This window comes from Erpetoichthys calabaricus, chromosome 5 (assembly GCF_900747795.2).
Source record: "Erpetoichthys calabaricus chromosome 5, fErpCal1.3, whole genome shotgun sequence".
NCBI classification, from domain to species: domain Eukaryota; kingdom Metazoa; phylum Chordata; class Cladistia; order Polypteriformes; family Polypteridae; genus Erpetoichthys; species Erpetoichthys calabaricus.
Genome location: NC_041398.2, coordinates 114,325,011 through 114,340,535, shown reverse-complemented (window position 1 = coordinate 114,340,535; position 15,525 = coordinate 114,325,011). Strand labels below are relative to the sequence as shown.

General features: G+C 36.9%; 1 protein-coding gene across 2 annotated transcripts; it reads left to right on the top strand.

The window, feature by feature from the left end:
* Positions 1 to 589: 589 nt before the first annotated feature.
* Positions 590 to 15,269, top strand: LOC114651904 (toll-like receptor 6). Of its 2 annotated transcripts, none has more exons than XM_028801980.2 (2): positions 590 to 647; positions 11,364 to 15,269. In XM_028801980.2, exon 2 carries the CDS (start codon positions 11,443 to 11,445, stop codon positions 13,798 to 13,800), a length of 2,358 nt encoding a protein of 785 aa, XP_028657813.2. In that variant the 5' UTR covers positions 590 to 647; positions 11,364 to 11,442; the 3' UTR covers positions 13,801 to 15,269. The 2 variants fall into 2 exon arrangements, with proteins under 2 accessions (XP_028657813.2, XP_051784159.1); XM_051928199.1 differs by lacking the exon at positions 590 to 647 and adding an exon at positions 6,817 to 6,965 and having other exon boundaries at positions 11,364 to 13,891.
* The last annotated feature ends 256 nt before the right edge of the window (positions 15,270 to 15,525 follow it).

The following is a 15,525-nucleotide window of genomic DNA, read 5'->3' as shown; positions in this document are numbered from 1 at the left end:
TGTAGTCCCTGGAAGAAAGTATTTAGGGGCTCGAGATATTTGTCGAGCTCCCATAAGTTTATAAAGTTAATTGTTTCGGCCGGAGGCAAAGACACTTCCTTGTTTTGATCACCTGCCGACCGGGAACCAATGAGCACGTCCGCTTCTGGCACGTGCTCTGCTGGGCTTCGCGAAGGCTCCTGGGGATTTGAGTCCCGCATTTTAGACGGCCTGGGCGCTGCTACCGGCCGCGAGCCAATGGGCACGTCCGTTGTCGGCACGTGCTCAGTGTCATGCAAAGACTCTTGGGAGTTGGAGTCTTTAGAGGGACGGCTGGCTGCTCCGAGCTGACTGAGATCTGCCTTTTTCACTTTAACGGCAGATCCTTCAGTCACATCCCGTCCCTCTTTGCCTTTGTTTAATTTTGGCGCTGCTTCACTCGCCGTCCCCTTCCCTTTCAGGGAGCGCAGACTCTTCGGGGAATTATTGACCTCACCGACGGCTTCAAACTGACCTTCTTCCCGGTTGCCATCGCGCGAGGTCACGTGGACGTTGTCAGCGTATGGGCTGACCGCTTTTCGACCCTTAGCCTGTATTGCCTTCTGGGTATCGCGGTCATCTTGGTGAGGTATGAGGCAGGCGTCCGACGCACCGTCCGTTCTCTGGAGGTAGGTTTCTGCAAAATAGGAATAAAAGTTGCCCGAAACTTCAGGCTTTTTCCCGGCACATACCTCCAGATTTGTCAGTGGTGTCCCCACTTCATTCAGGGTTTTCAGCGCGGCCCCTGGCTGGCAACGTTCCTGCTGTTGCGCCCTTCGGGCTTCTTCAGCTATTACCAGCTCTCTGTCGTCGGCACACCCAGTCAGGCGAGTCCAGGCCAACTCGCCGTTGGTCATGTTCTTTACCCAGTCGGTGTTCTTCTTTTTCCCCGACTTCTTCCCCATGTCGACCAGATACGAGGCGAGATTCATCAGCGCAGCCCACGGAGTATGGTGAACTTTTCTGTGCGTCCTGACGCTGTCTTCTTGGGGTTCTCTTTCCACAGAAATTTGTTTAATTTCAGGTCCTCTGCCAAAACTGAACGGCCAGAGAATCCTGCCGAGACTACGCCACTGTAAAAACTTGAGGTCTCTGTGACCCCTTGAACCCTTGGATCAGACACCAGATAAAAGTCCAATTATTATTTATTATATAATAATAATGTGCACCAAGCACCCTCCACTCCACAATACTCATATAATTAATCAATAATAAACACAATAATCCTCCACACTCCCAGACACTTCGCCACCCTTCCTCCCAGCTCAGCTCAGTGTACTGGGCTTCCCAGAGTCCTTTTATACACCCTGACCCGGAGGTGTTCCCATTCAACAGTCCACAGTTCCTTTTCCCTTCCTGGTCAGGGTAAACAGTCCTTTTCTTTAACCCGGGAGCACATCGTTTCTTCCTGTCACGTGACCGTGACATACTCCCGGGTTATAGGGCACATGTGAGCCTACGATCCCCCCTACAGCGACGCCTGGTGGCCCCCAAGGTATCCAGCAGGGCTGTGTATAAAAACTACATAGTCCATGAGGCCCTGCTGGAACTCAGGGCATGTCCACGCTGCTGGGAGAGCTCCTCCTGGGGGGTGAGGGCCAGAGAAAGAAGCCGGCAATCCACCACAATATATATATATATATAGATATAGATATATATATAGATATAGATATATATATGTATGTATGTCTATATATATATATATGTAGATATGTATATACTCCGTAAATCACCCCGTAAATGCACACGTTTAATTGCACATGTGTTAATATGTATACTTACACAGTATTAAAAGACACTCAAAAATTAACGTCATTTACCTTCGTTCCCGCGTTTGACTCGTGCTGTAAATCTCTTCTTTGTTTTTAGTTCACGTGATTACGTAGGAGGCGTGATGACGCGATACGTGACTCCGCCTCCTCCTTTAGAGCAGGGGTAGGCAACGTCGGTCCTGGAGTGCCACAGTATGTGCAGGTTTTTGTTCCAACCCAGTTCCTTAACGAGAACTCAATTATTGCTGATGAAGCACATATTGCTTAAGTGACATTTTAATGCTTCATTTTAGTGGTCTCGCTTGTTAAGGTTCTCCAACCTTAATTGCTTATTTCAATCTTAAACTGCTGCATTCAGTGTTTTAATTGCTCCTTATTAGCAATAAGATGTAAAACGGGTAGGCAATGTCGGTCCTGGGGCCTCATGTATAACGCCGTGCGTAGAACTCACACTATAACATGGCGTAAGCACAAAAGCGGGATTGTGCGTACGCACAGAAAAATCCAGATGCAGGAATCTGTGCGCACGCATACTTTCACGTTCTTCCACTACATAAATCCCGATTTGCGTGAAAAGTAATGCACGTGCACGCGCCTTCTGTCCCGCCCCAACTCCTCCCAGAATTACGCCTCTTTGAATATGCAAATCAATATAAATAGCCTACTGTGAAAAGACAATGGGAAAAGCACAGGGGAAAATATAAGAATTTCAGCGAATACCAAGTGGAGGCAAAGGAAAAACGTACTATTTGTTGGTTTAAACAGTGATATAATCAACAAAAGGAAGCTGATCGAGTGACAGAGTGTTGGAAAAACTCGAAAGATCAAATTCACAAAGTCGCACAGTGCCCGAAATAAAAAAAAAAATCACATATCAAAGTCGCCGTGAAAAGGCAAGTTGTAGCCCACCGTCTGAGTGTCATATGAAAGCTTAGTAGGGTACAAACAAAAAACATAGGCACACAGTGGGAAAAAAGCACGAAATGTCAACTTTAATCTCGAAATTTCCACTTTAATCACGTAGTTTATTTTGCCATTAAAGTAGAATATCATAAACTTCATCTTAAAGTCATTTATTTTACTAGTTTCTCAAGTAGCACATTAAATGCTTTTTTCTGTGTTTGATCTTCTATGTGCTCTATGTGTGTGAATCACTACGTGCTTCCGTTCTTTCTCTTTCTCCGACAGGACACAGAATGCATTACATTCGAGATATTACAGCTCTCTGAATAATTAAAATACTGAGATGTATACGTGATATCATTTTCATGATGATCGGAATGAAAGCATGTTATTAAACATGGGAACACGGCGGCACAGTGCTTGTTCATGTCTCACGCAAGAGGCTTGCTGCGCCATGTGTGACCTTCGATGAAATAATTTATTACAGAAGTACTGTCTCTTTCAAACGTACTAACCTCCAATTCCTGTCCATACTTTTCTTTCTCCAATCGCCACACAATCAGCTCTGTAATAGACGTTAAGCCATTTGTAAGCTTAGAACGCCGATTCTTCAAAACTTTTAAGGAACATTGAAATATCTTCGTAGTACATGTTTAATTATTCTATTCGTCTATCCTTCCAGTGTCGCGTCAGCACCAGCAAGAATACAGCGCAAGGCAGGAGCTGTCCTTGAACCAGCTATACGCTGCGGCACCGTGTCCTCACATGTTTAATTATTAGCAATACAGATTATTTAAATGAAGTTAAAGTTTTATCTGTATACTATAAGCAACATATTTTGCTGCATTTCATCTTAAAAATGATATTGTCATCATACGCGCTTTATAAAGTAGCGCAGGTTGTGCAATATTATAACTGTAGTGCAAGTTTACAGTGGGGTGATTGAGTGCGTTTATAGTTCTTGGGATGAAACTGTTTCTGAAATGTGAGGTCCATACAGGAAAGGCTTTGACGCTTTTTGTCGTGGTTGAGGTAGTGTGTACTTGAAACTGTATACCGATAATTCTCTTTCCGATCATCTGCTGCTGTGATTCACACTCAGATACAGTGATATAAATACTCCGAGTGGTACAGTGAGAGTAATATGGAAAAAGATGATCCACAGTGGCAACCCTTAATGGGAACAGCAAAAAGAAGAACAAGATGCAGTGAGCGTAACAACGCTAAAGCAGTTCTGGTATTTGGAATACTATGGCTATTCCCTGGACCATTATATTGCAGCAGGTTAATTACAATCAGATGCATTACACTAATAAACAATATGCAGTTAATTTCAGTGTATTTATAAAGTCGCGTCAGGAATGTGGAGCTAAGAAAGAAAGGATGAGCACACAGGAACAGTAGTTTGACCATTCTGTGGACCATTATATTGTTACAGGTTAATTACAATCAGATGCATTAAATTTATGAACGATATGCGGTTAATTTCATTGTATTTGATAAAGCCGCCGCCGTGGATGTGGATCTAAGAAAGAGTAACCACATAGGAACAGTAGCACTGCTTTGACACTGGGTGCCGCCAGTCTGCAAAACCGGGCGGATAAATTGCGTACGCCAAGGAATGAGTTACCGTGGAAATGTGCGTGGCCTTACGTCAAGTTCAGGTTTTATACATCGCGATTTGAGCGTGGAAAGGTTCGTACGCAACATTTCTGTGCGTACGCACCGTTTATGCATGAGGCCCCTGGTGAGCCGCAGTGGCTACAGGCTTTCATTCAACCCAATTGCTTAATTAGAAACCAATCATTGCCAATCTCAGACCTTATTTAATTCTATGGCTTGTTAGTCTGTGCAATGTAAGGCTTTTATATCGTAGATTTTTTTCCTTTCCAAGGATATCATCCAAATGATTTGAAACCTAAAACAGATCATTTTCAGTCTGTCACACTTTTCTATTAAGTGTTTTATTAAATCAAACCGTGCATGATGAACACACACAGATGTAATTGGAAAAAAGCTAGCTGGAGAACTGCTGGCTGCTTTGTCTTTTACATCTTATTGCTAATAAGGAGCAATTAAAACACTGAATGCAGCAGTTTAAGATTGAAATAAGCAATTAAGGTTGGAGAACCTTAACAAGCGAGACCACTAAAATGAAGCATTAAAATGTCACTTAAGCAATATGTGCTTCATCAGCAATAATTGAGTTCTCGTTAAGGAACCGGGTTGGAACAAAAACCTGCACATACTGTGGCACTCCAGGACCGACGTTGCCTACCCCTGCTTTAGAGTATATGGACAAAAAACAGGTTCCAGTTATGACCATTACGCGTACAATTTCGAAATGAAACCTGCCTAATTTTTGTAAGTAAGCTGTAAGGAATGAGCCTGCCAAATTTCAGCCGTCTACCTACACGGGAAGTTGGAGAATTAGTGATGAGTGAGTGAGTGAGTCAGTCATTCAGTCAGTCAGTCAGTCAGTGAGGGCTTTGCCTTTTATTAGTATAGATATATGTAGATATGTATATATATGTTTACATAACCTCTTTAACACACTACTTCTCCGCTGCGAAGCGCGGGTATTTTGCTAGTCCTAATATAAAAAAATTCAGTCAATGTATTTCTGAATGAAATTAAAGTTTAACTAATTTACTTCATATAAATCTGTCATATGAAACACCCTTATAAACATGTAAATGCAGTGTTTGTGTTTTGATATGAAATTTCATTTTAAAATAGAATAAGTAAATATGGTGATTATCCCAAAATATAATTTGTAATCGGTGATTATCCCAAAATATAATTTGTAATCACGGTTTTACTTACAAGCCAAAATTTTTTTTTAGAAAAGTGAAAGTAATCATTTAAATAATAACTCTGGTTTGGTACTCCACTTACTGCCAAATCTCTACCTGTAACTTAACGCTTTGGAAAATGTCATTACAAATGGTAACTGTTATACTTAAATATGCTCTTAATGTTTGATCTTAACCTTGTGATCACAGAACTCGTTAAGTTAATGCCAGGCCTTGATTTGCTTTTGTACTTAGAAATCGGAATCTTCGTCATACAATTAGAAAAGTGAAGTTGGCTGGGGCAGGATAACAGTACCACAGTCAGATGGCCCAGTAGTTCCAACGAGTGGAAGGAGCAATGACAGGTGGCTGTTGCAATGTACAGTATGTTGCTCCTTTCCTCCAGTATTTGAGTGTAGCAAAGATGTGGCGGGTATTTCTAAAGGAAGATAATTAAAATATAAAAAGAAACTTATTATTAAGAAATTCCCCAACATTATGTTTTTATTTCGCCATATCTCATGACCTTGATTTCCCCCAAAAATGGCAGGATTCCTATTGACTTGGCAACCCTGTTTACGGAGCCCGCCAGAGCAGCCTGTCAATTATGTCAAGTACGTACAGCCAATGAAATTCTAAGGCGGGTATATGTAACGGGTGACTCACACTATTGCAATCTTACGTGTCCTCATTACAGAAGCACAGCAAACGCTGGGCTGCAGTTAGTTTATTTTTCAGAAGAAATGCAAATTTAGTACATTATAAAGTAAATGGTGCTATGGTTGATGGTTACAAGCTATGAACACTTCACGTTGGGGTCTACTGAAAGTGAAGCTAACATCTTGCATTGCAGAAATTTAATTATTTTGTAGTTTACATCAGTTTGATTCAAATAAGAGACTGGACTGGAAATTCAGGTTCATATACGTACAATTTCTCAATCAGTTAACTACGGATAGCACTGTTGATGTAGTTTACATCAGTTTGATTCAAATATGAGACTGGACTGGAAATTCAGGTTCATATACGTACAATTTCTCAATCAGTTAACTACGGATAGCACTGTTGATGTCATCTGTTCACAAGCGTTTTTGTTCAGTAGCACGATCGCCACTGGTGTGTATTCTGTTAGTCCTCTTTAGTCGCATTTTCTTATTTACCGAGAGCGCTGACTTCCTGAAAACCCCAACGCTCCAACCAATAGGCGGCAGTCAGCTTAAAAAGTGCCTATCGCCTATTTCTTTCTAAACTCTGCAATGGAGATGACTTCTTTTATGACACTTCCACTTTGTAAAATACATAATTAGTTTGGAGGCGGAAGAGATGGTAAAAAGCGCAAAGTGAGACAGAAGCAAAGCAGCAGAGCGTGCACGGAGTGGGGGAGATGGGTACGATCCTGCCGGCAGATCGCAGCTGCACAGCGCCTCATCGACGTCTCTAACGGTTGTTCCGGGCCAGAAATCAGAATTGAGTGCAGGTATTTGCACTTTTAATTTTTTTCTGTTTATATCCTGACACTTACAACGATGGCTCAACTAAGTTATTTGTTTTACAGTGAAAAGAAACGAATTCATGTACGTGTGTTTACATTTTCTGTTTTCTTTTTTTTTTCTTCTTCTAATTTGGTTTATAGTGATTCATGCTACTTAACTTAGTATTATGTATGTGCTGGATGTAGCTGCCGATTAGCACCCGCCTAAGTTTTTTTTTTTCCAGGAAGAATATAGAACTTTATGATACAATAAGTTGTTTAGTTGTGAATGTTATTTTATATGTGATTTTATAAAATCACCATTCTAGTGATTTAAATGATGACCCAATAGCTCTGACTGCGCGTTTGAAATGCCTGCTTGTACAATTTTTATACGTGCTTTACTACTTTGAACTTCAAGAATGTTTCAAATAGGAAAAACCTTTATTGCCCAACTCTGTCCTACTTTTTAAGCATATTTTTTTGTTTACACTGTAAATATACAGTACAGATAGGTTACCTGTATAGAGAAGATTAGACTACTTTGCTATATTGCAGGCATAAGACGTACTTATTTAACAGAAATGGCAATTTCTTTTAAGCACTTTTATGAACACTTTCACTAAAGCTACCCCAAAGGAGACACTATTCTAGACAGCATTCATAATGACATTTCATTAGCCCGAGTCACCCAGGTACGTATGTAATGCAGAACATCTAAGTAATGATGAGCCAACTGAATTTTGTTTAAACATCACAAGAGAAGGACAATGAAAATACCAAAACTACTACTATAGCTGAAAGAATCTCCAAATATAACTTGTATACTGAGCAAATTTATTTGAAACTAGTTGTTTCCCACAGCTCCACCGACGTAGTAGTGAAATAGGACAAACATTAATTATGAATAAAAAACGTAATAATTTGTATTGAGAAGAACTTATTAAGATATTAATAGCTTTTGTATCCAACGGCCCGCAGCTTGTCTCTCGGATTCGCACGAATAAATCAGTGCCACAACCAAACAATGATACTTAGCGCGATGAGAGAAGTCACAAACTCAACCGGAATATTCAAGCATATTATAGGAAAAAAAAGATCTAAATCCATTAAGTAGTAGATTTATAAAATCGGCATATATTACATGATAAATAATCCAATGTGTGCAGTACAGTACATTTAGAGAGATTACATTTTTCTTTGAAGAAAATGAAATGAAATTGAAATGCATATTGCACGCCTGATGTAAAACATGTTCCTCCTTCAGACAACTGCAGTATATTTCTAAGTTTAAGGAAGACTTTATTGGTTCATAATGAAAATTAAGATATTGCAGCATGTGCAGTGGAGTACTCTTTCAGTGTCAATGTTTCCCAAGTTTGTATATAAACATTCTTCATGTATATTTTAAATAAAGGAAGGTGAAACAGAAAAGGTTTTGGGGCTGCATGGAACATCACCTTTAATGTCCAGTATGAAAAATGGGGGAAAAAAAAAAGTTGAACATCTAGCAGATTATAAGGATCATAGCTTCCTCTGCAGTCAAAATAGCACTAGATCACAGACTGTGTGTCCTCTCCTGAACCTGGTCTGTAAATGAACGACTTTAAGGTGAGACTTTGGTTTAAATAGGAGGTTGAGGCAGAAAAGGAAACAGAAATTACATCAGTTGACTTCCAGGGTTTTTTTTTTTCCCTCTAAAGGAAACAGAAGTGGGTTGGCAGTTGTCTTGCAGGAAACAGCTTCCCCTCATTACTCTTACTAACACCTGTGAGACAAAGCTCACATATGTGAAAATATATATGTAAATAAGGTCATCTCACAATTTAAAAACAAGAGACTAGACTTAAAAAAAGTGTGGGAGAAAGGGTAAGTTTGTAAGATGTCTATTGTGGTTGGGAGTATTTACTTGTTAGCCTCTCAGTAAATCAAACTATGGAAATTAATTTAAGATTTTAAAAAATTTAATGATGTAATTTTCACGGTTTATATAGTCTTCCTGTTGTCTTAAAGAACATCTGTTTCAACCAGAAATTCACCCTGAATAGTTTTTTAGTTCTCATGTAGACACATTCGTGCTCAAACCAGAGCAATTCAGTTCTTCAGATATGAACAAACTATAGAAGATGCAAGGAAAACCAACAGAGTACAAAAAAAATTGACAGCACGGGTCAGAGTTAATTATATGAGACAGGAGTGTTTTGCTATTGTACACAATTTACTCTTAGCAAAATGTAAAATAGTGATTTAGAGTCTTTTGCAGTTATAAGGCCACTATGTCCTGATTAAAAAAAAATACAAATATACACTATATTAAATTGTTTGGTTTGTTTTATATTGTTTTGACACTTGTTGGAGTTAAAAGATATGTTTGGTGTTTTTCAAGTCAAAGTTATTTCATCACAACCATGGTATATATTCATTTGCCACATGAAAGTGCATTCTTCCTTGCTTCAATGCACACTGGATGCTCCAAGAGGGAAGTGGCATGGAGTGCGGTGTGATGACATGGTTCAGCATGGTGGTGTGTGATTTTTAAATTGCACCAGGGAGGTTGGATGTAGACAGGATGATTAAGGAGTTTTCTGTTATTTGGTTTCGATCTGTTTTGGAACCGGTATTGAAGTCAGAAAGCTGGTATTGATAATGAAGTCAAAATTTGAGTACCTATCCAACACTACAAAACAGTTTGTTTCAACTTTTATACAGACAGAGTAGTCAGCAAAAGTTGGGATACCTGTAGGAATTGTTTGCATCAGTTTTCAAGGCTTAATTACCTTTCATTGCTGCAGAAAAGCTGAAAGTTGTTAACCTTTTATAACTTAATCCATGAAAGGACCTTTTTGTAAAACTGAAAATTACAAAATTTTTCAGTTTTTGGAAAACTAAACTTTTTTTTAACCCCTGGCAGTTTACTGCATACCCTTTTACCATTTCAAATTATTCAATTGACCTGAACTGCTTAAATTTCAATAACAACTAGAAAAATGGATGGGTTCTAAAACATCTCATGTCTGTGCCTTATAATGAATTACCACCTAATCCAGAGCATAGTCCATTCCCTGCTACTTGATTGGACTGTAGATCGTCACAGCCCAGTATCAGAGTAAGCTTATTGAGAAAATGGGTTGATGGAATTTTTTTTGTTGTATTTTAGACTTAATTAAAATAAACGCTGTTTTGTGTTTAAAAACTTTTGAATAATTTGTAAAGCAGCTGTTACTTATCTCACTGCATATTCATAAATGTTTGTAAGCAGTGGCATCCACACCTATAACTAAACTGCATACTTCTGAAACTGAAAACCAAATTTAATTTGCATCAGTATTCCTAACTGTAATCACTACCCGTTTCCTTTACAGCCCCAAACTAGAATAATTTCTTCCATATCTGTTTTTTCTTTAAGTACCTTAGCATATTAGCACACTGAGTCTTACAAACGATTACATTTTAATTGTAAGTTCTTCATGCTAATTTGGTTAAAACTGCTGGTCATTTAAATAAGTTAATATATTGCAAAATGTAAAAGTAATGAGGTAATTTAATGTCTAAATGTAACCTTTAATTTTTAAGTTGAGTATTTCACATGCTTTCACTTAAATTTTGTTTTATGTAAAATTACTAAGTACAGCTTCTCTTAACAAAGTAAATGGTCTGCGGCAAATAACAGCTTACCATTATTGCCAAACAATAAGTTGCATATACTGTAAAGGATGAAAATGTTGTCCTTTAGTATTTATAGCTGATTGGAATGAATGCAATAACTTTAATGGTTTAGAAAGCATTTTTTATTTTGTCTTTCAAATTAGATCAATTTATTTTCTGAGTTATGTTTTTGAATTTGTGATAGAATATGAATAAATAAGTTTTTTACTTGTATAATTGCTCTTTAATGTGGTTAGTTATATGTAATGATTTTATAGTTGCACAACTGAAATGAGAAAAGAAAAATTTTGTGATATACTGTAATTTCCTTTAGCACAAAGAGATGTGAGACAAATAAAAACAGATTTTTTGGTACATAAATGAAACATACCATGCATGCAGGTAGGAATGAAATATGGAAGATTGTGACAAACACTGCATCATTAACATAAATATTTTTTTTTACGCATGAGCCTGTGTCATGCACAGTATTGTTTTGTGAACCCGTGGGCTACTTGACCTTCTCAAAGCAAGGCTTACTGAATGATAATCACTTACTTTCTAATTTATCACTGTTTAGTTTATGTTTGTCAATCTACAAAATGTGAATGCTCCCTTTCTTTTCCCTCTCTAATTCTGAATTGGATTAAGTATGCTTGAGAATGACCAGCTGTCACACTGATCTTCAGTTTTTGACATATTTCTATTTAGAAAATTTAAACCTTACATAATTAATATGTTTTTTTTCTTTTTGTACAGTTGATTTCACCATTTTTTCCACATTTTCTGGACTTTGAACACCAAGAGTACACCTGTGTATTTCCATAAACCAGAGAAAATGAACATCATTTTAATACTTTTGTGGAGTACAGTTTTTTGTGATGCAAACAGGCTCAGTCTCAAAGGAGAAGAGCAATTTCCCATATATTTGTTTTGGAATTCCCAGAACTCTGTTGTTGAAAATACGCTGTTACCAAATGAAATTCTGGATATGTCCTTTCAAAATATAAGTAACTTGAACAGTACATATTTTGCTGAAATGACAGATTTAAAACTCATCAATGTGTCATTTAATAATATAGAAGAACTTGAAGATGGCCTTTTTAAAACCACTCGCAAACTCAAGTATCTTGATTTATCACACAATGAGTTGCATAATGTATCCTGTGAATTTTTAGTCTGTCTTCCAGAACTTGAATATTTGGATATTTCTTCAAACAAGTTTATGGCATTAAATTTAGGAAGTGCTTTTAAGTCAGTGGTGAATCTTAAATTTCTAAGGGTTAGTGCTGAAAAACTTCAAAGAAATTACCTTAAGAATATTGCAGGTATTAGGCTAAATATTTTTTTTATTGAAATAATGAAACCCTGGAGTTATGAAAAAAATAGTTTAGATTGGATAAACACAAACACAGTTGTTATTGAATTTCCTAATGATAATGTGAATAAAGTGGATGCTTTTCTTTCAGATGTACTGGAAATTTCAACAAACATAGAGATTATTGGCAGTGCATGCTGTTTAGATTTCTCAAATGCTTCCTCTAATTCAGTCAGTTTTAATTTGACTAATATGTATTTAACAAATTTCCAAATCTCTTTGGTTTGTTTTCTCAAAGCTGTTAAGATGTTTTCCGAATTAAAAGGACAAAAGCTTCAGGTATATAATTTAACTGTCCATATTATGAATGATGAATTGATTATTCCAGAAGTGTTTCTTCCATTTGAAGCATTATCAGTACAAGTTGCAAAAACTGATGTGTTGTCATTTACTGCTTCAAATTTATATAATAATATAATTAACATGAAGATTAAAAATATGAAAATTTCTGAAACTCCATTGTTCTATATAACTTGCCCACGAACTGACAGCATACACGAGGTATTAGATTTCTCAGACAATTTTTTTTCAGATGAGATATTTTCCTCTCCTGGCATCACTGCCTGTAAAACATTTCCTTTATTACACACATTAATTTTAAAAGGCAATAAGCTAATGCATCTTGACACGCTGAGTGTAAGAACCCAGCATATGAAGGCATTAACAGAATTAGATGCCAGTTTTAACATGCTTACAAGTGAATCTAGAAACTGCTATTGGCCACTAAGTTTAAGTAAGTTAAATTTATCTTTTAATACTCTTGACAGTTATGTTTTTCACTGTATACCCATTATGGTACAAATTTTGGACCTACAGTACAACCAAATAACCAGCATACCACAAGATATGGTCTCTCTGAATGCTTTAAAAGAGATAATCCTGTCATCAAACAGACTGTTTAATATCCCTGATTGTAAAAATTTTCATTTTGTGGAATTACTCTTTTTGAGTAGCAATGTCATAAAGACTCCATCAGCAGATTTTCTTGATAGCTGCCAGATTCTGAAACACCTGGATATTAGCAGAAACCCCTTTATATGTGATTGCAGTTTAAGGCACTTTCTCCAAAATAGGGACAAATCCAAACTTGCATTGCTTGGGTGGCCCAACTTATACAGCTGCAGTGAACCAGAAGCATTGAATGGAACATTGTTGGAAGACTTTCACATGTTTGAAATATCATGCAATCTAGCTCTTCTGCTTGCAGCCATTCTCATTCCATTAATAGTGATTGTTATTTCAATAGCAGTGCTGTGTAAGCATTTTGACGCCCCTTGGTATCTACGAATGATGTGGCAGTGGACACAAACAAAGCAGAGAGCAAAGACAAAACAGTTATTAGAAACCCGACGAGATCTGGCATACAATGCTTTTGTCTCCTATAGTCAAGATGATTCCAGTTGGGTCAAGGAGTATCTTCTTCCAAACCTGGAAGAGATGGGCACATTAAAGATATGTTACCATGAAAGGAACTTTATAGCTGGAAAAAGTATAATTGAAAACATCATCACATGCATTGAGAAGAGCTACAAATCCATCTTTGTTTTATCTACCAATTTCATCAGTAGTGAGTGGTGCCATTACGAACTGTATTTTGCTCAGCATCAGCTGCTATCAGAAAATACTGAAAATTTGATTCTGATTTTATTGGAGCCCATTCCTCATTACATGATTCCATCAAAATATTATAAACTCAAAGATCTGATGTCAAGAAAGACCTATATGGAGTGGCCCAAAGATAAAAACAAGCATAAGCTGTTCTGGGCTAGCCTACGATCTGCCATACATATCAATCTATCAGAACTTGCAGCAAGATGAACTGAAAACAATGCAAGCCCCTAAAGTGTTAAATGTTATGTGTGCTAACACCAGTTTAAAAAAAAAAAAACAAAAACAAAGGACAAATGAAATAGTTTTGTTAAAGGAATGCTCCATCCCAAAAAGGATCATATTTTATTTTTTTTTTACTTACCTTGGATTGTTTGTTAATAATGACAAAAAATATTATGTTTTTATGGTGAATGGAGATAAGAAAATTCCAGATACAGTTGTTGTCAATGGGCAGCAATGCTGAACAACAGTAAGCAATATGAAAAAAAATTAAGTTACGTAAATATGTAAAGAAAACTTTTCTGTTTTCAAGAATATGAGTTTAGTGATTTAATTTTAAAATAGAACTTAAACAGAGTGAACTCACTAAGCCGTTTGTTTCCTTGTCTCCCCTTTCATACTCAAAAGTTTTTAAATATGTTAAAAAGGACCAATAATGCATGCTGTTTGTACCAATGCAAAGGTATAAAATGCATTGATCTTGTGCCCAGTTTAATGATGAGTTCCAGGTTAGATTTTAATAAAGCATAGATAATGATGACACAACGGTTTCTTGTGCCTTGCTGGTGTTTACACTGATGACATAATTCCAGATGTGTTGCTGTTTCATGATATGAAGACTAGAAGAAGAGGTTTGGAGATATGGTGCAGGGTCATCATTACACACCTTCTACATTAGATTACTTTGGCTGAGGGCAGAGGCAAGGGACAGTTTGATGACTTCGCAACTTTTTTCTTGTCCTCCTGTATGGTTTTTTTTTTTATTTTTTTACTTCAGACCCCAGAAGAGACAAAGTATTAATACATGTGTGATAGCTCAAATACTTTAGTTCTAAAGTTGGAACATTTTGATAGATGGAAGTGGTTCATTACAATTGATTTTTTTTAGTTAGCTTATCTTTGAGATATTGGTATAGTATGAAAATAAAGTTGGTAAAGAACAAAGACTATTTGGGTCAGTTTGAGAATTGAAACAAATCAACTCTGCACAAGTACAAGTCTTTCCATGTATAGTTTTGTGTAATCAGTGTCTAATAAGTGATTTGATTTCTTCTCTAATAAGGATACCTTGTTTAGCAGGAAAACTCTGAGTACAATGTGTCGGTGACTAACTATTTAAATTTATCACTGAAAATTTAAACATTTTTCTAAAAGTAAATCCATATAGTACAGTGTGACTATGCTTAAATCTCAAGGTATACACAGTATTACTCTTTGTTAAGCAGGGACACCATATTACTTCCTTTATACAGTATTCTATGTATTTGTATATAAAGGAACCTTTTAGTGGTAAGGTTTGTTCCCACAGTCCATGCTATCGAGTTCATTGGAGACTTAGATAGGTTTAGTGACAATGTGTTCCACCCACAGCAAAGCCACGGACTGTCTCTGACTCTGTACTAAAGGAATCACATTCAGAAAATGAGCACATAACTTGTAATTTATCTTGATGAAAAATGTAATGCATACATCAATGCATTTAATAAACAAGACAATGTATTGAATATCTGTACTGTCATTTTATGGAATAATCAACAAAATAGTAACTTGTCCTCTGGAAGAGCAGTCCATACTCAGTGATTTTAGCTATTAGAAGATAAAATTTCAGAAGCCAGAAACTACTAGTCCGTCTTCTTCCAAGTCTAAAACTTAGCAGTATTCATGTAAATATCTTTTGGGACTTGTTCCTAAAGTTGCCTTTAAATATGGTTC

Coding starts and splice junctions, on each gene's coding strand:
- LOC114651904 (XM_028801980.2), top strand. CDS start 11,443: ATGAACATCATTTTAATACTTTTGTGGAGTACAGTTTTTTGTGATGCA.